General features: G+C 41.9%; 1 protein-coding gene across 3 annotated transcripts in view; it reads left to right on the forward strand.

Moving 5' to 3' along the window:
* UBE2U (ubiquitin conjugating enzyme E2 U) overlaps positions 1–21671 on the forward strand; it is a 39109-nt gene extending 17438 nt beyond the window's left edge. For 2 of the 3 annotated variants that reach the window (XM_062193380.1, XM_062193381.1), the window contains exons 6-7: positions 3945–3993; positions 5213–5531. In XM_062193380.1, the coding sequence (XP_062049364.1) occupies positions 3945–3993; positions 5213–5366 (203 nt within the window). In that variant the 3' untranslated portion in view covers positions 5367–5531. Of the gene's footprint in view, positions 1–3944; positions 3994–5212; positions 5532–13612; positions 13702–21585 lie in introns of those variants that run through there. The other variant, XM_062193379.1, reaches the window with a different exon arrangement.
* Positions 21672–26546: the final 4875 nt, after the last annotated feature.

The raw sequence follows: 26546 nt of genomic DNA on the forward strand, positions 1-26546 counted from the left end.
TGCTTATGCTTAGGAAAAAGCTGCGATAACCATTTGATTCCTCTCCAATTCAAGCTCTCATTAGTTCACTGGGTTTGTTTGTTTGTTTTTTACAAATACCTGTTAACAAATTGCAACTTTAAAGAAAATTATCTCTACAAATTATATCTCATAGGATTTCAGACTTTGGTGTCTTTACTCTTTAATTTGAGTGTGTTTTTTGGTTAGATGTAGGAGTACCCTTGGCCCTGGAAAATAAACTTTCTGGATATGAAAAGAAAAAAGAAAAGGCATCCAGTGGCATTGCTTCCTTAAGGAGCAACTTGGGCTTCAGCCCCATCATTCTAAACCAGTGATCCGGTGGTGTTATAGATACTCTGTCACTCACAAATGCCATGAGATGTAGAAGACTTGAGTTTAACAGGACAGAAGTGCACATACATATTTGCTGGAGTCACATCTCTTTTTTTCCCCTGCTTTATCTCATTGAGCCAATTAAAATAAAATTAAAATAACATTTTAACTCTACGTGTTAAATGTTTATTTTACATCAAAGAAAAATATGTTTATAACTTTAGAGGTGTAAATAATAGGAATTGACTTTTTTAAAAAGATATATTTATTTATTTATTTGAAAGGCAGAGTTACAGAGAGGCAGAAAGCGACAGAGAGAGAGGTCTTCCATCCACTGATTCACTCCCCAAATGGCTGCAAAGGCCAGAGCTGGGCCAATCTGAAGCCAGGAGCCAGGAGCTTCCTCCAGGTCTCCTACACATATGCAGGGCCCCAGGGACTTGGGCCATTTTCACTGCTTTCCCAGGCCATAGCAGAGAGCTAGATCAGAAGTGGAGCAGCCAGGACTCAAACCAGTACCCATATGGCATGCCGGTGCAGCAGGCAGCGGCTTTACCCACTTCACCACAGTGCTGTCCTCAGAAATTGATTTTTAATTAAATACAGCAGACCTTGGAAGCCCCCATCTTTTATCCCCAAGTGCCACCCCCAAGAACCAACAACAGCTTTCAACACATTGAGGTGTTTCTGCTGTATTTCCAAGCCGGTATTCCTGAAGTTTTTAGTTTTAGATATTATTTATAGACTTCTTATAAAATAAAAATATCTGTGTCTTAAGCTGCCACTCTCACATTTCCTGCCCCCATTCTCCTAATATAGTTTAGTTATATTAATGTGACTTTGTAAATATATCACAGGTAAGCCAAGAATGATGATCTTGCTTTTCTGGTACAAAAGACCTGCTTTTTCTATTCCTTTATTCTTTACCTGTCTACCATCTATCCTTCCCCTAAACTTTGTGACAAAGCTGTGGAACAACTGTCAGATATTTGATCAGTATCAGTCCGTCCATCTCTCCCCAACCCAACCATGGTGATGTCTTCCCAGGGCCGTCTCGCCTTTCTGTAGGCCAGAGTTGGCAGTCAGCTGGTAGGTGTGCTGGAATGGCCACTGTCTGCCTCCTGGTTGGAGTTCCTGATTGCGCCTTCATTCCCCTCGTAGTTGATTTGCTCCTTCATTTTGCTGAGTTCATGTTGCAGGAGCTTCATGGTACTTGGGAGCTCACTCTTTCCTGACCCCGCATGCCTAAAAAGGTGATTTTTCTACTCTTGTATGCTCACAGTTTGGCTAAATTTTAGTTTGGAAATAATTTTCTTTAGCAAATATAAAGACCTGATTACCTTCTGCTTTCTAGTGTTGCTTTTGAGAACTCTGATTTCATTCAGATGTCCAATTCTTCACGTGTGATTTATTCTTTCTTTCTGGAAGCTTTTAAAAATCTTCTCTTTATTCCAAGTGATCTGGAATTTCTTGATGATGTTTATTGGTGTGTTCCCCCCCTAATTCATCATGTAGGGCATTAAGCTATTGAAATCTTAAACTCCAGTCTCAGCTCTGGAGAATTCTCTTGTGAGCTTTCCACCTTTATTTTCCCTGTGTCTCTTACAGATCTCCTATGACTTGGTTTTCTTTCTTCCTTTTTTTTAAATCTTTCTTTCTCTTTTTTTTCTTTCTTTCTTTTTTTTTTTTTTACAGGGAGAAGGGAAGAGACAGACACAGAGAGAGATCTTCCATCTACTGGTTCATTCCCCAAATGGCTGAAACAGCCTGGGCAAATTCAGAATCCTGGAACTTTATCCAGGTCTTCCACATGAGTGGCAGGTACCTAATCACCTGAGCTATCTTCCACTGCCCTCCAAGGTGCATTGGCAGAGAATTGGATTGGAGTGGAGCAGCCAGAACTTGAGGATGCTAGCCTCACAGGCAAAAGTTTAACCCACTGTACTACAAATGCCAGCCCCTTTTATGAACTGGACATTGAATTTATTAATCTGATCCTCTAATTTTTTTAAAGATTTATTTATTTATTTGAAAGTCAGAGTTATACAGAGAGAGAAGGAGAGGCAGAAAGAGAGAGAGGTCTTCCATCTGTTGGTTCACTCCCCAGTTGGCCACAACGGCCAGAGCTGTGCCGATGCAAAGCCAGGAAGCTTCCTCCAGGTCTCCCATGTGGGTGCAGGGTCCAAGGACTTGGGCCATCCTCTACTGCTTTCCAAGGCCATAGCAGAGAGCTGGATGGGAAGTGGAGCAGCCAGGACTCGAACCAGTACCCATATGGGATGCCAGCACTGCAGGTGGCGGCTTTACCCACTATGCCACAGCGCTGGCCCCTGATCCTCTAATTTTTAAAATCAATTATTCCTCTGTCTGGTTTTTGTTTTTATTTTTTGAGGTTTCCAGAAAAATATATCTCTATTTTCTATTTTTCTCCTTATTGGTTTGTTTGGGTTGTTGTCTTTCACGTTAAGCTGCCCAGAGTATCTAATGATTGTCCTTTCATGTGATGGACTTATGACAGTGTTCCATTACAAACACTGGAAGTTCTGAATACAGACTGGGCATGTTGCTGGCTTTCTTCCAATTTAAGGTTATCCAGTGAAAACGATCTGGCCATTTCATTAGGCTTGACTGTCCTGAGAGGAATATTCCAGTCGAGAGAGAGAGAGAAGAGAAGAGGCTTATACTCTGAGACCTGGACAAAGGAAGAGAGAGTCAGGAATCTGTTCAATATGATTTATTTGATCTGTTCCCTGTCTTCAGGATTTTACCCATACTTTTGTTCTTAAAAAAAAAAAAAATTGAAAGGCAAGTGGCAGTGTGATCTTCCATGTGCTGGATTACTCCCCAAATGCCTGCAACAGCCAGGGCTGGGCCAGGCTGAAACCAGGAGTCAGGAACTTCACGCAGGTCTCCTATGCAGGTAGCAGGGCCTCAAGTGCTTGAGCCATCACCTGCTGCTTCCCAGGCACATTAACAGACAACCGGATGGGAGTGGAGAACCAGCACTCAAACCACTTTGTTCAGGATCAGATTCAGGTATCCCAAGTAGAGGCTGAACCCACTAAACCACACGCTGGCCACAGCACCGGCTGTCCAAACTCTTGTGCCTGGCCCCCTCCATTCCTGAGAGTCTCTGGCTCAGTTTCTCTCCCCCTTCATCTTGGCAGGGATGACCATCTGGTTGTCTGGACGCAGGTGCAGCCTTTGGTGTGGAGCTCAGCCCTCGTCTCAGCGGTGCGCGATGCCTGCTGTTCTGAAGGGCAGGTCTGCCGGTCCTCATTGGATGCCTGCTGTTCTGAAGGGCAGGTCTGCCCGGTCCTCATTGGATGCCTGCTGTTCTGAAGGGCAGGTCTGCCCGGTCCTCATTGGCCTCCGCTCTTCTCGCACCTGGGCTTCGCCTTTCTGTGGCCTGCGGAGGCAGTTCCCACTTGACATCTGCTTTCCATCTTGAAAGTTGCCCCTGTCATCTTTCTTTCGCCCTCCTTGAGGTTTTATACTTTATTTTTATTCTTTTATTGCCATTTTATTGAGGCTTTGGAAAGAGAGCACATAAAGCCATATATTCACCCTCCAAGTAAACCAAAATCCTTTCATATTTTTTTTCTTCACAGCAAAAGATGATGGCCAGGAGTTACCTAAAGACTCTCAGAAGCTTATCAGGTAAGTCTTTGTTTTTATAATTCTATGTCGATTTATTTATGAAAGAATTCTTGATTTAAACGTGTCATGCTTTCTATCATTGAATTTTCATTTTTTAACTTAGAAAAAGAAGTAGCATCTTTTTCTCTTAACAGATCTTTTCAAAATGTTCTTAGGAAGCACGTGGAAAGTCACTGTATTTTTTCTGGACTTTGAATTGTAACTCAATGAACTTACTCATTCTTTTTATTTTTTGAAAAGGTATTGTCAACAGAATGAGTCCAAACCACTCTAGGTCGTAATAATTTAGGAGAAGATAAGATTCTGGAGGAAAATGATGCGAGGCGGGGCTGAACATTGCATCTTTTAGAAGATCGCCTGGCGGCGCGCCATCATTCAGCTTCGAGCACCTGAACGAAGCATAGGCCTAGCAGCTCAGACATGATTCTGTGGCGTTTTGTTTCTTGAGAATTCGCAGCAGATTCAATTTGAGTTCAATCAGATGTGAAAGAAACAAAACAAGTCAGGTTCCTTAACTGGCCCCATATAAAAGATGAATAAAATCAGGGAACTTAAGTGCCTTTTGTTTGTGAAACTAAGTTGAAAAGTTGCGAAAAGACAGGCATAATCTAGTGAACAGTGTGCTGGGTTGAGATTCATAGAGGTCATTGCTGTCCCTTAAACGTGCCAATGTGGGGCAAACTGATTGACCGCACTGACCACCCTGGCACCAGACAGGCCTGTGATAGATGGTTGTTCACTGTTGATCACCATTGTATTGCTGCTTCACTGTCTGTCTGAAAAACATGACTGTCCCTAGAATATCAAAAAGTCCTCTTTTTTTCAGCACATAAAAATACAGTGTCAGCATTTACTAGTAAGGCAGCTGCAATAGACCGGAAGACCTGTGCTTCCAGCTTCAGCAGGTCCTGTGCACCCAGCTAAGGATAAGAGCGATGCCAGAGTCAGGTCTGATTTATGATGCTCACCTTGTGCCAACCTGAACTCTCTTGAGAAGCTTTGAGTGGGACTCAACTGAAGCCATGCAGTCTAGGTTTCAATGATACTTTATACTCCTGATATATACCAAGCTAAACTTTGTTGTGGATCTGGGAATTCTAATGTGTGCTCCTGATATGTTTGTTCTGAAATAGTTATGTCTAGTTTTTATATTTTTGTTATTTTTGACACATGCTTTCTTGAAAATTTTTAAAATTTGTTTGTTTTCATTTTTTGAAAGGCAGGGGGAGACAAGGACAAAGAGAGCTTTTATCCACTGGTTCATTTCCCAAACATCCACAACAGCTAGGACCAGGACTAGACCAAGCCTGAAGCCAGGAGCCCAGAACTCAATCTGGGTCTCCCACAATGGGTGGCAAGAACTCGGAACCTAAGCCATCACTCACCGTCCTCAGACTACCGTTAGCAGGAATGCTGGAGTCAGAAGCAGAGCCAGTGCTCTGGGCTTGGACCTGTGTGGCAACACTGTGGCTAAACACACAAAGCAGGTTGGGAGTGTCAGTAAATCCCAGCCCCCCAATGCTGCCACCCACTGGAAAATGGTGAAGAAAACTGAAGTCAGCCAGTCCACCAAGTACTCTTGCTCCTTCTGTGGCAAAACCAAAATGAAGAGATGAGTTCTTGGGAATCTGGCACTGTGGTTCCTGCTTGAAAACAGCAGCTGGTGATGCCTGGACACACAACATCACTTTTGCCCTCACCGTAAAGTCTGCAATCACAAACACTGATGGAGGAGTCAGTGCTATGGCATAGCAGGTAAAGCCGCCAATGGCAGCACTGGCAAACCATATGGGAGCCAGTTTGTATCCCGGCTGCTCCACTTCTGATCCAGCTCCCTGCTAATGCACCTGGAAAAGCAGCCGAGGATGGCCCAAGTCCTTGGGCCCCTGTAGCCATGTGGGAGATCTGGAGGAAGTTTCTGGCTCCTGGCTTTGGATCAGTACAGCTCCAGCTATTGCAGCCATTTGGAGTGTGAACCAGCGATGGAAGATCTCATGCTCTCTCTCCATCTCTCTCTCTCTGTAACTCTGACTTTCAAATAAACACATCTTTAAAAATAAGAAGAAGAAGACTGAAGGAATTGAAAGGCTAGTAGAGGCACCATCATTTGAGACATCTTTAGCCTATAGTAAATGGATTAATTTATATAACAACAGCAACAAAAACAGAGCCAGGACCCAAACTCAGGCCCTCTGATATGGGGTCATATCTTAACTGCTGCAACAAACTAAAAGCCCCAAGCTTTTAGTTTTTAAATAGTGCACCCACTATTTAAAAGTATTCAGGGAGAGAAATGGTACTGTCAGCATTGTGTTGGTCCAACAGTATATACCTAGGGGTTTTCATTACCTCATGAGCTGGATGAATTAAACTGGTTATGGAAATATATTCCAGAGGTCTAGCCAGGCAACTGAAATCCTGCAGGCAAAGTCTGGCCAACTGTGTAGAATATAGTCAGGGAATCCATTGATAATTAGTAATTGAAGGTGATTTGAACTTAGGCTAGTCATTTAGAATGTTTGCACGTGGTCTGTAGGATACTCCTTGAAGGCTAGATGGGGCTGGATTTAAGCCCCTGTAGAACAACTAGGTATTCATGTATTTAAAACACATTCACTTAGTATGTGCTCCGTGCTGCCTGGAGCTGGCAGAGTGCCCCGCAGTTGGGGCTACACACCTAAATAATACATGATCGCTAACCGTACAAGATTTACACTGTACACAGTGTTGGAAACCCTGCTTTGAAGGCAAGACAGTGCAAGGAGTGGGCCTGTCAGTCCCACAGGGTCAGTGCTGGGAGCGTCTTCCATTAAAGGGTGTAGTTGGAGGCCACAGGCAAATACCAGGATCACGGCTAAAGAAGGAACGCTAAGGTCAGGTTGAGTCGTATGTGCAGTGAGGCGTACTGAGCAGAAACATCTTCAGAGGACTTCACTTTTCCCCAAGTCCTCTGCCTCTGCAGCCCCCTGTTTTAAATGCAATCCAAAGCTTTATTGGACTGTGCCTGTTTATTGTTGCATCACGTCAATACAATATAATAAGTGCTACAATAGACACAAGACCAAGATACGGGGCTGCGTGGAAGGGGAGCCATCTCACTTCCGCTTGGCGCTGGCCGGAGGGGTGCATGCAAGGGCCAACCCTTAGGAGGAGGTGATCCCCTCGGCTGATTTTTAGAGGCTGAGTAAGAATTTACCCACAGACCAGGGGCGCAGGGCCTTTCAAACAAGGGCACAGCATATTCTAAAGCCTAGAGGGCGACAGGCATTATTTCCCACACCTGGCCCAGAGGAAGGCCTGTGACATCCCGAATCAGTGAAAATGAATCAGGAATGCCAGGGGGCAAGTGAAGTGTATCGGTCGCTGAGATACAAAGCCAAAGGGAAAAGAGGAGAGGGGGACTTAAACAGCAGAGCAGAGTGAGTACACAGGTGGTCAGAATGTTCAGTACACTAGTTCCCCTTTTCTGTAGAAGGTATGTTCCAAGACCTCGGTGCATGCCTGAAACCACAGATAATGCCCAACCCCATATATATTTGTATGTATATATAATAATATATAATAATAAAAAACACTAAGTGTTTTTCCATATACCTATTATAAAGTGTAATTTATAAATTAGGCATAGTAAGAGATGAACAATAACTATTACTGTTAAGAGAACAATTATAATAATACACTGTAATAAAAGTGATGTGAATATGGTCTCTGTCTCGACTCTCAAAATATTTTCTTATACTGAACTCATCCTTTTTCTTCCTGTGATGATGTGAAATGATACTGTGCCTACATGATGAGGTGCTGTGAGGTGGATATCATAGGCATTGTGCTGTACCATTAGGTTATTACTTAAGGGTTACTTGAATACAGACTGGATACCATAACATTTGAACTGAGAACTAAGATGGATGAGTGGTATAGACAGTGGACAAGTAGCATATACAGTGTGAGCACACTCTATAGAGGGATGATTCACAACTTGGATGGGACAGAGTGGAACAGCACAGGCGGTCATTAAGCTACACAGAACAGCAAGCAATTTGAATTGTTTATTTCTGGAAGTTTCCATCTAACACATTCAGACCATGACTGACCATAGATAATCCACAGAGAGCAACACCATAGATAAAAGGGGACTACTGGCCGGCGCTGTGGCTCAACAGGCTAATCCTCCGCCTTGCGGCGCCGGCACACTGGGTTCTGGTCCCGATTGCCCCTCTTCCAGGCCAGCTCTCTGCTATGGCCCGGGAAGGCAATGGAGGATGGCCCAAGTCCTTGGGCCCTGCACACGCATGGGAGACCAGGAGAAGCACCTGGCTCCTGGCTTCAGATCAGCGAGATGCACCAGCTGCAGCGGCCATTGGAGGGTGAACCAACGGCAAAAAGGAAGACCTTTCTCTCTGTCTCTCTTTCTCTCACTATCCACTCTGCCTGTCAAAAAAAAAAAGGACTACTGTGAATCACCTTTATTCCTGTATTAGCTAGTGTTCTCTAGAAATATAGAATTGATGGCATATTTGTATAGTCAAATGCAGAGTGGTATATTAGCATAATTGGCTCATTCAGTTATGGGAGCTGAGGGGCTGGCATTGTGACGCAGTAGGTTAAGCCACCACCTGCAACACTGGCATCCCATGAGTGCCAGTTCAAGTCCTGGCTGCTCCACTTCTAATCCAGCAACCTGCTAAAGCACCTGGGAAAGCAGTGGAAGTTGACTCAAGTGCTTGAGCCCTTGCCAGCCATGTGGGAAACACAGATGGAATTCTGAGCTCCTGGCTTGGGCCCTGATTCTGCCCTGGCCATTGCAGCCATTTAGGGAGAGAACCAGCAGATGGAAGACCTCTCTCTGAAACTCTGCCTTTCAAAATAAATAAACAGGGGCCGGCGCCGTGGAGCAGTATGTTAATACTCCGCCTGCAGCACTGGCATCCCATATGGATATAGGTTCTAGTCCCAGCTGCTCCACTTCTTATCCAGCTCTCTGCTGTGGCCTGGGAAAGCAGTGGAGGATGGCCCAAGTCCTTGGGCCCCTGCACCCACATAGGAGACAAGGAAGAAGCACCTGGCTCCTGGCTTCGGATTGGCCCAGCTCTGGCCATTGTGGCCAACTGGGGAGTGAACCAACTGAAGGAAGACCTTTCTCTCTGTCTCTCCCTTTCACTGTCTATAACTCTACCTCTCAAATAAGTAAATAAATAAACTTAAAAATATATATTTTTTAAAAAAATTAAAAACCATTTATATGGCAGCTGAGAAGTTCTACAACAGCTCATGTGCAGGCTGGAGATCCTGGATGTCAGTAGTGAGGCTCCGGCCAGGTGCCAGGGCCTCAGAAACAGGAAGTCAAGGGTGTAACTCCCAGTTCAGGGCTGAAAGCCTGAGTGTCGCCCAGGGGCCACTGGTATATGCAAGTGCTGGAGTCCAAAGGCCAGAAGCTGACATCCAAGGCAGGAACGGATTGTGCACCAGCTCTCAGAGTGACACCAGTTCACCTTCTGTGTTTAGTGTCTCCAGATCCCTAGCCAACTGGTGGTGCCCATCCACTTGGAGGCTGGGTCTTTCCACCAATCTACTCAGATTCGTGTGCTAATCTTAATCTCATTTGGGAACACCCCCACAGACACACCCAAAATAATGCTTTTCTGGGCTTCTAGGTATTCCTTAATTCAGTAAAGTTGACACCCAAAATTTGCCATCTCATTCACAGGTAACGCGATTGTGTACATAATGTAAATAAAATAATAATAATAAAATCTGAATATATAAAACTTGAAAATTAAAGAGTGAATTTAGCATGGATTCTAGATATGAGATGAATATTTTAAAATCAACCAGGGTCTGGTGCTGTGGTGTAGAAGGTAAAGCCTCTGCCTGTGGTGCCAGCATTCCATATGGGTGCCAGTTCGAGTCCCAGCTGCTCCTCTTCTTATCCAGCTCTCTGCTATGGCCAAAAAAAGCAGTAGAAGATGGCCCAAGTCCTTGGGCCCCTGCACCTGTATGGAAGACCTGGAAGAAGCTCTTGGCTCCTGGCTTTGAATCTGCCCAGTTTCAGCCATTCTGGCCATTTGGGGAGTGAGTCAGCAGATGGAAGACCTCTCTCTCTCCTTCTGCTTCTCTGTAACTCTGCCTTTCAAAAAATAAATCTTCAACAAAATATCATTTATAACAGCATCAACATGTAATAAAAGATGTATAAGACATCTATACTGAAAGCCACAAAGTATTTTTGAAATTTTTAAAATCTTGGCCGGCGCCGTTGCTTAACAGGCTAATCCTCCGCCTTGCGGCGCCAGCATACCGGGTTCTAGTCCCGGTTGGGGCGCCGGATTCTTTTTTTTTTTTTTTTTTTGACAGGCAGAGTGGATAGTGAGAGAGAGAGACAGAGAGAAAGGTCTTCCTTTTTGCCGTTGGTTCACCCTCCAATGGCCGCTGTGGTTGGCGCGCTGCGGCCGGCGCACCGCACTGATCCGAAGGCAGGAGCCAGGTGCTTATCCTGGTCTCCCATGGGGTGCAGGGCCCAAGCACTTGGGCCATCCTCCACTGCCTTCCCAGGCCATAGCAGAGAGCTGGCCTGGAAGAGGGGCAACCGGGATAGAATCCGGCGCCCCAACCGGGACTAGAACCTGATGTGCTGGCGCCGCAAGGCGGAGGATTAGCCTAGCGAGCCAGGGCAACGGCCTGATTTCCAATCTTACACTCAACCAAGACACAGTGGCTAGAGGAGAGTCGCAGCCAGAGATATATTTAGGAATTTCACCATTAGGCTTTGGTTGTGGCTGGGATGTTGCTTCCATGAAATAGTGCTGCCATGTTCTTCCTCTTCCCTCAATGAACTTATTTCCATCACTGGCTCCCTTTAACTCTGAATTGGTGTCTGCTCTTTCTTTTCTAAACACTTACTTACTCTTTCGGAGGGTTTTTCTACCTAATCTATCAACTTTATGTTGATTTGACCCAAATCTCCCATTTCCAGTCCCAATTTCTCAGTCACACTCTGAAAAGTCATTTTGACTTGTCTGTCCTTTCATCACCTAAAACCCATATCTAAAATTAAACTCATATTTTATTTCAGTTTTGCTTGATGCTTTCTATTAATAGCAAAACTCACTAGTCTTCCAGGCTATCGAAGAGTATTTGACTGTAACATTCCTTCACCTTTCACACTCTCTCAGACAACCAGTGGAGTCAGCTCTTTAGCGTTCTCTTAGATTCTTCCCTCCCCTTCATAACTCTGCTTCCAAGGTACTACTAGGTCTCAGAATCTTACACCTGAATTGCTGCATTTGTTTCCTGCCTGATCCCCCTGCATTTAGACTCCCTTATTTAATCTACTCTGCACCCTCAAGAACACTCTTGCTCAAATACTGACTTCATAACTGCCTTAGTCAAGAACAACAGATGGCTTTCTATTACCTAATGAATCAAGAAGACTGAATAAACTCTAGCCCATTCTCTGCCTAAATTTGAAGACATTGTCTTGTCTCATTTATGTTATCAGAATCCAATGTCTGTAAACTTGAACTTTCCACTTTGGTCAATTTTCTTATCTCTGTCTTCTCCCAACATCCTCTATATGTAAACAGGCACACACCATGTTCCTTCTCATTCATACTGTTGCTAATCCTGTTCACCTGGCCTAGGGTGCCTCCTTCCTTTCACTCAGACTTAAACCCCAAGTGATTCTCCTTGATGACTTCAAAACAAAGCTATATGTCCCGCCCCCAACTTCTTCTCTTACTCTCACTGCCCAAGAATATCTGTTATTCTCCAAATGTCTGTGTTAAACCTGTAAGGCTTTATTGTGTTAATATAGAAAGCCATTCTATTCACTAGTTCATGTATATATCTTTTTTTCCCAACAGGAAAATGAGCTCTAATGTTCAGCTTAAAATTGTGTCTTCTTCTTATTTATATTCATAGTGTCAAGGATAATACTCAATAAATTCCTGTTACTGGTTGAAACTGTAAGCACATGTATTTTTTATGCTGCATATATCTGTATAAACTTAGTTTATCTGAATAATAGTGAAATACACTCACTGTTCTCTCGTTTGAAAGCGCTGTTTCCTTCATAGAATTGAAAATACAAATATTCCCAAATGTTTCAGACATTCTGCTTTGTATATTCAAACTATACTAAAGTTATACCTTTTAGGGTAATATTTTTAATTATTCTGGGGGAAAAAAGAAAGCCCCTGAAGGCTAACAGTTTGAAATTGAACAGGACACCCTTGGGAAGGGAGAGGGGTCATGGGTCTTCGTCAAACAGACAAAAAACAATGGAGACGATTGTGCCTGAAGATGGTGTATTTTTTTTCACGAGACAGTGTGTTGACAGTTTCCTTCCTCTTGGGTCATTGTTGTCTGCTAAACGATCTGTGACAGCAAATTGATCACAAGCTTTTTCATGCAGGAGATATAATGCAGCCTTTCATTTGGTTACCTCCGTTGCCAAATGCCGAAACATTTCATTGGCAAATTAATGTTAGTTTAGTATATCATTTAGTAGTGTAAAGCATGGCATGCAGCTCTGGAAGCAATAATAGTAATGATTAATTTATCTCCACCTGGTTTCAGGTTTCTACTTAAGTGTGATTGCAAAAGTAGTAACACATTTGAAAAATATTAAGTCTTAAAATTAGGTGTCCATATTGTTATTTAAATAAATAAATGCATTAACACGTTTAGATATTGCCCCATTAAGTTCAAAAGTGAGTCAAATATTTACTTTAAGGTACCTACAATCTGCCTGTAAAAATTAGCACTAATATACTTGTTCTAACTGAAAAGTTGTTTCTTCTTCCAAAGAGCTGGGAGCTAAAATTGGAAAACAGATGTAATGCATATTACATTTGGTGTTAAGCATCTATGTAAGCCAGTGAGTTGATGATCTCACATGTCTGAAAAATAGCTCCAAGAAATGTTTTGTTTATAGAGTGTTGAGAATCTCTTTGTTCAAAACGTTCATAGAAAAAAAAAAAAAGGCATGGAAATGCAGTGATTTAAATACTGCTTTAGAGTTCCCATTTAATAATTTTTAAGAATTTTTGTGCTCCCTTTAGGACATATTAATGTCAGCACAGGGAAGGAAAAGTACAGATAGGAGTATTGGGAAAATAGTTGGTTTCCTCCACTCATTTGAAAGCAGCCAGGTTTGGTATAAACACTAAACTAATCTATTCTGGTGCTTTTATTCTGTTCTCAAAACAAGAAGGAAATAAAGGTGATTTCACCAAAACGTGTCAGAGAAATTCAAGAAAACTGTTAATTGTAAATGAGAAAATTTACAGACATAATGCTTTGCTTAAAGTTCTTTTGTAATGTTAGTCATGACGAGCAGGTGTCTTAAACCTGTGTTTTTCTTTTTATAATATGCATATGGCAGCACATTTACATTTATTATTGGAAAATTACTTGGGCAGATTTTTCTTTCCATAATTCCCATTCATTAATGATGAAGTTAATAATATATTCATTTCTTAGAAATCTATATGTATAAATTGGCAAAATAGTCTTTCTTGTGATAAGACACTATTACCTGAACTGTTGCCTCGATAAAATGATTTTTAAAAGCAAATTTACAAATTACTCACTGTCTAATTTTTATTTATATTTTCAGACCAATTAAGACAATCTCATTTTATGAATACCACAAGACTTGGTCTGGAATAGCTACATCAAAAGCCTCAGAATTCTACAAAACTCCATGTAAGGTGATCTAGCCTTATCCTGTGTCCTTGGGAATATATTAATCTGTTATTCTCAGCTTGTCTTGTTTTCAAAGAATAATTATCATGTATCTGCTATGTACGGGTGATAAACTTCTCTATTGGCTTTATATCCTGGTCATTCAACAACTGTTAATTTAGTTCCTGTTTTGTACAGAGCCCTGGACTGAAGTCTGATTAAAAGCCAGAAGGAAAGATAGGCAATTGCAGAAATAAAAGATGAAGTTCTTCATCTTAAAAAGGTTTACTTCCCTCCCTTCACTCCAGAAAGCCACCTTCACTGCAGGAGGAAAAAATTTAATGCTAAACACAATTATCCTCTAAGCCAAAGGAAGTATTAAGTAGAAATTCAGCAAGAAAACATAAGAACCTCAGAAAGCATAAGAGCCTATAATTATGTTTAATTAAATCAGCCTAAGAAGAAACACCATGTCAGCATCACACATTAGGAACTAAAAAGATAGCATGGGAGAAGCTGGACAACTTTCTGGCTCCATTTCACCGGATCTCCAGAGCACTGTTTCATTATTTGGATGCAAGTCGGTCCTCCAGGCTACACACACTCACTAAAATAGGACTTTGCCTCAGCCATCCTGCTATGACTTCCTAATTCCCACATTCAGTTATCTCTCTTTAGTCCTTTTCTTACTTGAATTCTCATGACCACAGTCTCCTTGACTTACAGACCACCACACATTTGTGGTTTTCTTCTGCATTCCTCTGCCTCTTTCCTTCGCAATAACTTCTTTTTTTTTTTTTTTAAGATTTATTTATTTATTTGAAAGTCAGAGTTACATAGAGAGAGGAGAGGCAGAGAGAGAGAGAGGTCTTCCATCTGCTGGTTCACTCCCCAATTGGCCACAACGGCTGTAGCTGCACTGATCCGAAGCCAGGAACCAGGAGCTTCTTCCAGGTCTCCGATGTGGGTGCAGGGCCCAAGGACTTGGGCCATCTTCTACTGCTTTCCCAGGCCACAGCAGAGAGCTGGATCAGAAGAGGAGCAGCCAGGACTAGAACTGGCGCCCTTATGGGGTGTCGGTGCTTCAGGCCAGGGCATTAACCCACTGCGCCACAGCACCGGCCCCTCCTTCACAATAACTTCTTTCAGTCTTTCCTACCCCCTCTTTGGAAGACCTCTCACACTGTTGGTTCAATTCACCTACATGCCAGCATTTCCTAAAGCTACATCTCTAGTCCTTTTCTGGATTCTACATGCATATTTATAACTGTGTGCTGGACATCTCAGCACATGTATTAAAGACCCCTCAAAGTAAATTCATTATGTTGTCCCTTAGTCCCTCTCTTGGTTAGGGGTAGATCATCATTGTTGCATCTTCTAGTCTAATCCAGAATATTAGAAATTTCCTGGACCTCTTGATCTCTCTCATTAAACCTTATGATTTATCCCCTGTAGCATTAGGAACACTTCCACTCTGCTCCATTCCCATGATCACTGCCTTAATTTGGAGTCTCATTGTATCTTATCTCATCATTGTGATAGTTTCCTACCATCATGAAAATATGATGTAGTGTTAAGGCACAAATCAGGGCAAAAAGCAATACTAAGCTCAAGAAATATTTTAAAGAGAAAGTTAGGTCAATAACTTTAAGAAATCACATGTTCTTTCAGCAAGTTGGTCACATAATTATTTTCTGATTATACATTACCATCCTCACTCACTCACAAATTAGTGCAATGTAAGTTGTTTCAAGGTACACAGGATTTAGCCAATCTATCCATGTAGAGGATTTTGTCATTTTTTATACTAGAGCACATAAATATTTACTTCATTTCAAAGATCTGTGGCTGAGTGCTGCTTGGTCTGTCCAGCAAACACACACTTCCTGCCTACTGCCTATGAAGCGCACAAGTACTCACGTGGATTCCAGGGGCGATAACCCTTAACCATACACACGCGGTGTCTGGAGACATTAACTGGCACCCACTCAGGCACGATTCAAAGTCAGAGCCCTTCCACAAAACAGCAGAGAGAGTGTTCCAGGATGGCACTTTCTAGACTAACATGTAAATATACAGGGCCACTTGGAAATCCCAAACTGCTAGACAGAAAAGTAGTAGAAGCACACGCCAAAATGCAAGGAGATTTGAGAATGATTGCTTTGCAATAAAAAACAATTGAAAGATGGAAGGAAATAATGAGGTACCGCTGACAGCAGTCCCTTCCTCAAACGCTCTCATTTTGTTGTTCCTACATCTGCCACTACCCCAGTGTGTAACGCAGCCCCCGTGTAAAGGCAATAGCTGGTAACCGTTATCTCCAGCCCAGAAGAATTTCTGAGACTTTGAGTGTAGCACTTGGTGCAAGATTTCACAACCACTCTGCCTCCTCTTCCCCTATGGAATTGTTCTAAGAATGTTTCAAGAGCTTTCCTCCAATAATAACCAGCACTTAATTAAAAAACAATTAAATGTAAACCTCACATGTGCTGCTGGCTGTTTTGTCTTTTGATAGTTTCAGCTGGATGACATCCAACACTATCTCTTTTTAATGGCCTAATTTCCTGGCAGTAATAAAGATGAAGCTTTTAGATTGCAGAATGCTTCTCCAACAACTCAGAAATAAAAGGGAAACCCCTAATAACTTCATTTTCTACAGTTGCATTCTTCTCACTGGAAAAATTATTAAACTGTTGTGCCTATTTTTAAGGGCTTTGTCTTTCAGGGTAAGTAGTGACATTTTGGTTTGGGGGATTCACTCTTTTCTATATCTTTATGCCACAAATTTATACATGGCTATGGCTGCCATAATGATAGTAAGTTTGTTCCTGTGTCTTACAGTTTACAGAGCATGCTCACATCTAGTATGTTATTTTTATTTTAAAAAAATTTTTTTAAAGATTTTTATTTATTTATTTGAAAGTCAAAGTTACAGAGAGAGAAGGAGAGGCAGAGAGAGAGAGAGAGAGAGGTCTTCCATCTGTTGGTTCACTCCCCAATTGGCCACAACGGCCACAGCTGCACTGATATGAAGCCAGGTCTCCCACATGGTTGCAGAGACCCAAGGACTTGGGCCATCTTCTACTGCTTTCCCAGGCCATAGCAGAGAGCTGGATGGGAAGTGGAGCATCCGAGACTCAAACCGGCGCCCATATGGGATGCTGACACTGCAGTCAGCAGCTTTACCTGCTACGCCACAGTGCTGGCCCCAAATCTAGTATGTTTTAAAAACCACCCCAATTAATCTTTTATTCATTGAATCAACCAGTGCTTATTGAACATCTAATGTATGTCATGCATGGTAGCATATCAGCCCTGTGAGCCAAGCATTAATACTATTACCCTGTTTTACAAACGAGAAAACCAAGACAAGCAGTAGTTTGCCCAAGGTCACACATGTGAGGAAGAATATCACATACTGGGAAAGAGGGTGGGTTCTGGAGGTAGACTGCCAGGGTTTGGGCCTGGCTCTGCCATTTACCAGTTGTGTGACATGGAGTAAGTTACTGAACCTCTGCATGTTCCAGGTCCTTCAACTATAAAACAAGAATAAATACAGTACGTAGCTCATAGGATGGAAGCACTTACTTGGCACATAGTGAGCACCCTGTAAATGTGATTTTTCTTCACTAAGTAGGCCATGGTCCAGAGACTTAAACCAGGTGCTCTGGCCCCACTTTTGTTGCTTTTTCTATCATGACTATCCTGACTCCATCATAGGATAGCAAAGTTACCTCTGTACAATACAACAGTTAAGCTCAGGCTCTGAAGTATATACAGTAAATTCATCAATAATTACATGCTTTAGTACTTAGCCGAGGCAATCACATGGGAAAATGTACCAGTGATCCATTGTTCTCTGTCCATCACTATAGAATGGCAAGTAAAAGGTTTGGCAGAGAACAAACGAATACATATGGTTGTGGGCAATAGTGCCTTAACGACAGAATATGATCCCCATAAGGAAATGTTTATGTGAGAGGCAAAGCATTCCTTCAGACCAGTGTGCTCCGTAACATTGAGCGTAGGCTTCCTGATGTTTGCTTGCTGTCATCAAGCAGACCAAACAGCCTGAAGCATCATGGGGATGCTTGCTTTCACCCTAGGAAACTTTGATTCTTTGAGTCGTTGAGCCAGCAATAAGAACAAGTCTCTCCGGAACACATTTAGATGCAAGAAGCAGTATCACCTGGTTCCAATGCAGTGGTCTGAAGTCTTGACTGCTCATCAGAACCACCTGAGGAGCTTGTAAAAATTCCAATATAAAGGGCACACCCCAGACCAATTACATTAGGTTCCCTGGGAGTAAGACCAGGTAGTAGTAGTTTTTAAAGCTCCCCGGGTGACTACAATGTGCAACCAAGATTGGGAAGGCTCTAGTGGGAAGAACATGATGTCAGAATTCAGAAATTCCTTAGCCCTGTACTAGCTTTGCACGTACAGGTAAGAGAGTTTAAGGTAGTTACCAAATTCTTTCTACTTCTTCATTTCTACTGATTGACAAGATGTTCTACCTTTAAGTGGCTCAATGGTCAATATGAGATCCTATGTGTGAAAATAAAACCTGCTGCAGCCAGTTAGTGCTGTTGTATTTCCTTGATGTAAACAATCGTAGCAGTGGGGAAAAAAATCTCAGGTCAACCTCTACCAGTGTTGGAAAAGAGGTATGTCAGAAAAAAAAAAAAAAAAAAAAAGAGTACATGCCGAGCCCAGTAATTCCCAGTAATCCTCAGAAAGAACAGGGAAACAGAACTTTGCTATGGAGCAAGAGAATGCCTTCTTACCGCAGATTACAAAACCGCTACAGAAGCAAACTACAATAACGAAAGAATTTTAATTTTCAGAGCTTTTGCTAAAATTCTACTCTCTTTCTCTGTTCTTCTCTGTTTCTTCATCTTCATTATTTCTCTCCAATCAGCATGGATCACTGGCCATCTTCTCTGTCAAGACAATTGGCTGAGTGTTGGAGGCAAAATGATACATGTCATGATGAGCTTTTTGAAGAGTTTATAGGCAGGTGCTAGGAGTCAGATGAGTGAAAAAAATTTTAGGGATAAAATATGAGAAGTGTTCAAAGTTTGTATGGCATTTTCATCTCTCGGATGGTAGAGAAAGCAAGGCATAAAATGAGTTAATGATAGAAAACTAATGGAACTATTCAGGAAAAATGACACATCAGTTGGGGTTTCATAATATACAGGAAAGGGACTGCCCTCTATGTTCCAATGTAAAATGTAAGGAAGACAATTTCAAAACAATTTGAGGAAAGATATGAATTACCCCTGAATGGAAGTCTCATGAGGCAATAGCATTTGAGAAAGGTTAAATTTTGACTGAGAGTCATGAAGATTCCTGATGAGAAGATATTACTCAATCTTTCTTTTGTTTGTTCATTGGTAAAGTGGGTATAATAATGGCAACCACTGCATGTCTACTTTATAGGTGTCCAGCACATGGCAAGAATTTTATTAATGTTAGTTTTTATAATCATGTAAAGGAAATAATGAGACCTCACTAAGAACTCTGGGGAGCTCAGATTTGCTTCTATAATGAAAGGGCAGAGCATATATATGAAATATCAATGAAAGAGTATTACTAAATTCTATAAGAATATTTACATATGTGTTCTTTTGTGTGTTTGAAGCAAGAAGGCTAGGAACATTGCTGGTGGAAATCCAGTACTATTAATAAAAGAAAAGAACTATTCAGTTTAAGTGGTTTTTTTATCAATGGAAAATACCATGAAGCTAAAGGAGAAGCAGTAAATTAATGATTATTAAAGGAAGCCCAGATAAGGGCAAGACTGGAGGGACCCTGGCTGGTTAAATAGTTCAAGACTGTAAACTCAGAACAATGATAAGGGATAGGGAGATAGATAAGTATTTGTGGGAATATGATCTGACTTAATAGTATATCAAGTAAACATTACCAGGGCCTTAATCACAATAGGTTTGAAAAAAATATTTTGTGATTTTGATTGATGACATAAAGTTCATAATTCTGCGATTTCCAGAAAAGACTAATGCAGATCTGAGCTGAGTTAATAGATACATAGTGCACAGGTCAAGGGAGGTAGTAAATCAGACATGCCCTTGGTATTCAAACTAACTCAAGCTCCTGATCCGGTTCTGGACACATACTTGAATAGAAACATCAACAAAGTTCACCATAGGACAGCAAAGATGGCTAAGTCTCTAGAAAACTGTGTCCTAAGAAAAAGTTGAAGGACCTCAGCTCTAACACAAGTATTAGAAGAGGACTCTCACTCGTGGCAGAGGAACGAACTTACTGTTTTGCTCCAGAAGTCGGAACTAGGACCAGAAGAAATTTGCAGGATAAAGATTAAGGAAGGACATTATAGCCCTTATTAACTGCCAACAGAATGGGCGGTCTCGCAACAACAACATGGAGCATTTTCTGTTGTTGGCAAAGGATTAATCATTCAGAGCCTGGATGCTCATCTGTTTGAGATCCTAAGATCTGTAATTTCAGTACACACCTTATATTGCAGTGGGTTAAGCTACCACTTGGAACAACTGCATTCCAAACTGGAATGCTGGTTTGAGTCCCAGCTACTTCACTTCCAATCCAGCTTTTTGCCACTGCATCCTGGGAGGCAGCAGATGATGGCTCAAGTGTTTGGACCCCTGCCACCCATGTGGGAGACCTGGATCAAAGGGCCTGGATATTGTAGGCATAATGGGGAGTGAGCCAGCGAACAAAAGTCTCTGTCTCTTTCAAGTACCTTTCAAGTAGATGAAAATAATTTTTTAAAAAGCTATAATATCTCTTCCTGCTCCAAGATTCTTATTTTTCTACTTCAAGTGTAAACTTATTAAACTATGATGTCTGTGGTTTCTATATGAATTATTTCAATATTTTGTTATGATTGTTAAAAAACAAAATTTCAGGCTGGCGCTGCGGCTCACTTGGTTAATCCTCCACCTGCAGGGTTCTAGTCCCGGTTGGGAGGCCAGATTCTGTCCCAGTTGCTCCTCTTCCACTCCAGCTCTCTGCTGTGGCACAGGAAGGCCGTGGAGGATGGCCCAAGTCCTTGAGCCCTGCACCCGCATGGGAGACCAGGAGAAGCACCTGGCTCCTGGCTTCTGATCGGCGCAGTGCTGGCCGTAGCGGCCATTTGGGGAGTGAACCAACGGAAGGAAGACCTTTCTCTCTGTCTCTCCCTTTCACTGTCTAACTCTGCCTGTCAAAAAAAAAAAAAAAAATTTCAACAACCTTAAAGATCTAGTTGGCTTTTATCAGTGATTCATGGATCACGTAGCATCTCCTCTAAAGAACAGATCCATGCTCCAGTATGCACGGCAGGGCAGATGGTTTTTATAAGGCAAGTAGAACAGGAACAAAGAGGCAGAATAAAAGGGAAAAAATAGATTGGTTAGAACAGGTTATTTCAGATTACTCTTCTTGTAACCATTAAAGCAGAGGGGATTTCCTCATGGTGCTTGAGACTGACTGGGTCCCTTCTAACTGGTTGCTCGGAATCTCTTAGGAAAAGCTTGTCTGTTTCCTTTAAAGTTTCAGCTTGATTGCGAGGCACTTAGCATGAGTGCCTCCATTTTGCTTTGGTCTTTGGGGGCTTATGCAGGAGCACAGTCCAAACAATGACCTCCTACAAATTTTATTCAACAACACAAATGATCTATAAACAAATGTCATTATAGTGAAAACAATTTTCAAGTCACAATCTACTTATTTCAAACAACATCTTATAAAGTACCAATAAAAGGAAGAAATTTGGAGTTTCAGAGCACTGTAACATGATGTGAACCATATAATGTATCTTATTGTCACATATCAACTTAATGAGAAGTGAATTATTTTCAACTTTTAACTATTATTAAAGAATGTATGCAGAGCTCATTTTTTCTAATGCTCTCATTTCAGTGCTTAAAGATCCAGATTTCCTTGGACACTATTATAAATGGAAGAAAATAGATCTACAGTATCCTAAAGAATGGAAATTAAAGTAAGAAATGTTAAGTGCCTTGAATTTATTATCCCATTAACTTGAAATGCACATTATTCCATTTTCTAGTATTTAACTGAACCATCAGGATAAACCCTTGGAAATAACAACTGTTGCCTTTCTCTGTGCCTAAGAATAAGGAGAAGAAAGTTCCATTTCTTCCTTTCATGTGAACTCAGGTGGGAAATACCTCTGTTCTGTCTTGGATGCCAAAGATGGAGACAGGACACGGGCCCCAGTGAAGAAATCTCAAACGCCCTCCCCATGAGTTCTCTTCCTCCCATCCATCTCATCTTCATCAATGTGTGCCTTAGAAATAGTAACAACAACAACAGCAGCAGAAACTGCATATCTTCAGTTAGCTTTTCATCCCTCTCATACTTCCTCCTCATGCAGGAACCAAATACACCAAATCTAGTGAGGAAGTATGTAGAAAAATACCCAAATAAATTATTATAATATCTTCAGCAATCAATGAGTCTTGGGCCATATGAAAAAAAAGGGGGACCATAAATCTTTGGTCTCTTGTCCTTTTGAAGGCAATCTTTGTGCTTCACCATGCTGGAGTGGAGATTCCATCTCTGCTCTCTGGCACTGGTTGCACAATCACCACTTACTACAGGGTGCTGTTTGCAAGGTGCTTAGTGAGCATATGCTACCTTAAAGCTAGAGAATTGCAGGTTCCAACTGTGACATCCCCCTCATTTTTTAACTCTTCAACTTACTGTGTCAAGTGAAATACAGGATTAATAGAAATAACGTGCTGGCTGGCGCTGCGGCTCAATAGGCTAATCCTCCGCCTGTGGCGCCGGCACACCAGGTTCTAGTCCCGGTTGGGGTGCTGGATTATGTCCCGGTTGCTCCTCTTCCAATCCAGCTCTCTGCTGTGGCCCGGGAGGGCAGTGGAGGATGGCCCAAGTGCTTGGGTCCTGCATCTGCATGGGAGACCAGGAGGAAGCACCTGGCTCCTGGCTTCGGATTGCCGTAACAACCACTTGGGGGTGAACCAGCAGAAAAAGGAAGACCTTTTTCTCTGTTGCTCTCTCACTGTCCACTCTGCCTGTCTGAAAAAAAAAAAAAAATAGAAATAACATGCTGTATTTTAAATTTGTGTAGAAATTGAGGTTCTTGAAATACCTGTAAATTCCCCTGCCCTTTAACATCATATTTTGGATTGGATTTTAAGTTAGATTTTCTTTTTTTCAATTGACTTCTGCAATAGCTTCCTTCAACTCAAAGCAGAGAAAAACTTTTGCATTAGATACTTTTCTGCTTTCAAGATAAATTATAGGCAGTTAAAAAGTTTTTATTAAGCAGAATTTGAAGGAATACAAGCATGTTTTCATTTTTTGAAGGCACGTTTCAAGTTTCTTATTGAGTTGTAGAAACTCACTTAGAAAATAAGGTTAATTTTGCTTTGACATGACTTCCTTTTTGATTTCCTTTAACAGAACTGCTTTTTTTGTTTGATCCTTGATTCATTATGTAATGCCAACATCCCACAGAACCCAAAAATGTAGAAAAAGTAGGACCATGTCATTTCAACTTATTCATCCACTTCTACATATGGTTAAAATAATTGTGAACTGTTTGAGTGCTCAAACATTTTTTCAAATACATTATTTTGAACTTGTAGGTCAAATTATCATGTGCATAGTGACCCTGTCAGAATAAAACCCTCACACCTTATGCCATCTGGTGGTTGATGAGAATATATTATTTAGATCAAATGCTATCTGCTTTTTGTAAATTTCGGTATTGATTAGTTTAAGGATACACTTTAAAAGCAGATTAGATTTATCTAGATTTTAATGTGGCATAAATGTTAAGTATGTAAACATGTAAAATATAGTAAAGACCCAAAGAATGGTGAAATTCAACTTCTTTTCATATAATTATCAGAAGTCTTGCATTCATCAAAGTACATGACGTATGGTAAAATACTCACTTCACAAGACTCAAATAGAAAATTAGTGGGGATCTCTGCAAATGAGTAACTGACCTTATGTGCATGCTATATGTATTAGCTGTCAGAGGCTACTTATGACGACAAGAGGTGTATTCAGCTCATAGTTTTGGAGTTCAAAGTCCAAATAGCATTAACTCAAGTGCAATGTTAAGGGCTCTATCACCTCATGGTGCAGATGCAATGGTGAGAGCAAGCAAGTGATCACTTTTTAAAAAAATTTTTAAAAGATTTTTATTTATTTATTTGAGAGAGAGTTACAGACAGTGAGAGGGAGAGACAGAGAGAAAGGTCTTCCTTCCATTGGTTCACTCCCCAGATGGTCGCTGCGGCCAGCGCTGCGCTGATCCAAAGCCAGGAGCCAAGTGCTTCTTCCCAGTCCCCTATATGGGTGCAGGGGCCCTAGGACTTGGGCCATCTTCCAGTGCCTTCCCAGGCCACAGCAGAGAGCTGGATTGGAAGAGGAGCAGCCAGAACTAGAATCTGCACCCATATAGGATGCCAGTGCAACAGGTGGAGGATTAACCTACTGTGTCACAGCACCAGCCCCAAGTGATCACTTCTTAAACCAGGAGCAGAATGGACCACCCCAGCTGACCCAAAGTCCTCCCATTATCCCTGCCTTTTAAAGGTCCACACCATCTTCCAATAGACTACCCTGGGGACCAAATTTCCTACACATGAACCTTTGGGTAGACAAAAACCATACCAAACTATATCACTATATAACCTCATTATGCATCACTCTACTTTTAATAAGCATTTGAAAATGCATTCTTTATTTAGTGGAGGGTTAACCTTGTGATTATAAAGTAAGTTGAAAATATATCACTGTAAAAATTTTTTAAAAAACGGAGGAAGCGGGAGGGTAGGGAAGAGCGAAGGGAGGAAGGAGGGCAGGGTGGGAAGTATCATTATGCTGTTAAAACTGTATACATGAAATACATGAAATTTGTTCCCTTTATGTAAATAATTTTTTTAAGTCTCACAAATGAAATAAAACAGAAAATTCTAGCTGAGACCCTTTCGTTTGCACAGCGTTGAGGGAGAAGAGAGACCTCGCTCTGTGTTACTGTCCTATCCTTTTCTCTGTTCTCCCTGCCCTCCTCATCAATCAATACCCCATTCTTAAACCACACAAATTTATCTTTTGTCACTTTTGTTTGGAGATAGAAGTTCTCTTTGTGCCTTCTGCCTGGAATGTCTTTCTCAGCAGAGTTTTGCAGGCAATATAGAGTTAGGGTTTGGACTGAGTTAAAAGCCAGGATGTGCAGTGCTTAAGCCTCGGGGTGCTGGGGCCAAACTGCCTGCATTTGCCTTCTAGCTCTACCAGCCCGCTGACTTGAATATGAGACCTGACTTATTTGAGCTTCAGTTTTAGCTGCTAAGTGGAGGCTATAATATGCCTACTTCCCAAGGAATTTGTGAGGATTAAATAAATTAATATATATAAAATGTTTCACAACAGCTTTGGCACATGGTAAGTACTTCAAAAGGTTTGTTCTTATTCATGATTTGTCTGCTGTGGCACCAGTTCAATGAAGTGCATGGAGAAAGAGCATGGGCTTTTGAGCCAGACAGATCTTAGAGAATTCTTACCCTCTCTGAACTTGCCTCCTTGTGTGCTAAAGGGAGATGGCATGACCTACCTTGCAGAGTTATTGTTATTGTGGTGAATCTCTTAGATAAGATCATATATTTAAAATCAGGGGCAGGCATTTGTCACAGTGATTAATTAGGTTGTGGCTTGTGGTGCCCATGTCCCATATCAGGGTGCCTGGTTTGAGTCCCAGCCTCTCCACTTCCAATCCACCTTCCTGCTAATGCACACCCTGGAAGGCAGCAGTGGTGGCTCAAGTTCTTGGGTCTCTGCCACCCACATGGGAGACCTGAATGGAGTTCCGGGCTCGTGGCTTTAACCTGGTCCAACCCAGGTTGTTGCTGACATTTGGGGTGTGAACCAGCAGTTGGAAGATCTCTGACCATCTTTCTGTCTCTGCATTTCAAATAAAAATGAAAATACATAGATATTTACAAAATAGATAAAATCGTCCAGTGATGGCACATGAGCATTCAGTAAGTACTAGTTCCTGAGGAGAGGGGGAGCTGGACCTCATGCCTGACAACTATCCAGAGAACAATCATCTCTCTTGGAGACATGTAAAAACTGTAAAATGCTCATTCTCAGGTTAGGAACCAGCACCTACCAGGACCACCTGCATTTTAGCCCCATTGTGCCTGTGGTTCTTTTCCCATCCACACTCCGCCCCCTTTTCTGTCTGCCTGGAAAAGTCGGTCATGAGGATGGCAGGAAAAACCAGCTCCAGCGTGTCTTGGAGAAATGCTCTCTGGCATGCTCAGGCATCCCCAGTTGCCCATCCTCTTTCCTGTGTCTTTCAACACCTGTGGTGTGGCAATGCATATGTTCTTGGAGAGTGACCAAGGCAGCGACAATAGTGTAGCTTTGCCGCCTGGGTACTTAGCATGGTGCCTGGCAAAAAGTACACACTCAATTAATGTTTGTTGAAAGATACATACTTGGGGCCAGTACTGTGGCATAGCAGGTAAAGCTGCCGCCTGCAGTGCCAGCATTCCATATGGGCACCAGTTCTAGTCCCAGCTGCTGCACTTCCAATCCAGCTCTCTGTCATGGCCTGGGAAAGTAGAAGATGGCCCAAGTCCTTGGGCCCCTGCACTCACTTGGGAGACCCAGAAGAAGCTCCTGGCTCCTGGCTTCGGATCAGTGCAGCTCTGGCCACTGCCACCAGCTGGGGAGTGAACCATTGGATGGAAGACCTCTCTTTCTCTCTCTCTCTCTCTCTGCCTCTCCTTCTCACTCTGTATAACTCTGACACTTTCAAATAAATAAATAAATCTTTTTTTAAAAAGTAAAAAAAAAAATTTAAAAAAAGA

This window comes from Lepus europaeus, chromosome 5, assembly GCF_033115175.1.
Source record: "Lepus europaeus isolate LE1 chromosome 5, mLepTim1.pri, whole genome shotgun sequence".
Taxonomy (NCBI): Eukaryota; Metazoa; Chordata; class Mammalia; order Lagomorpha; family Leporidae; genus Lepus; species Lepus europaeus.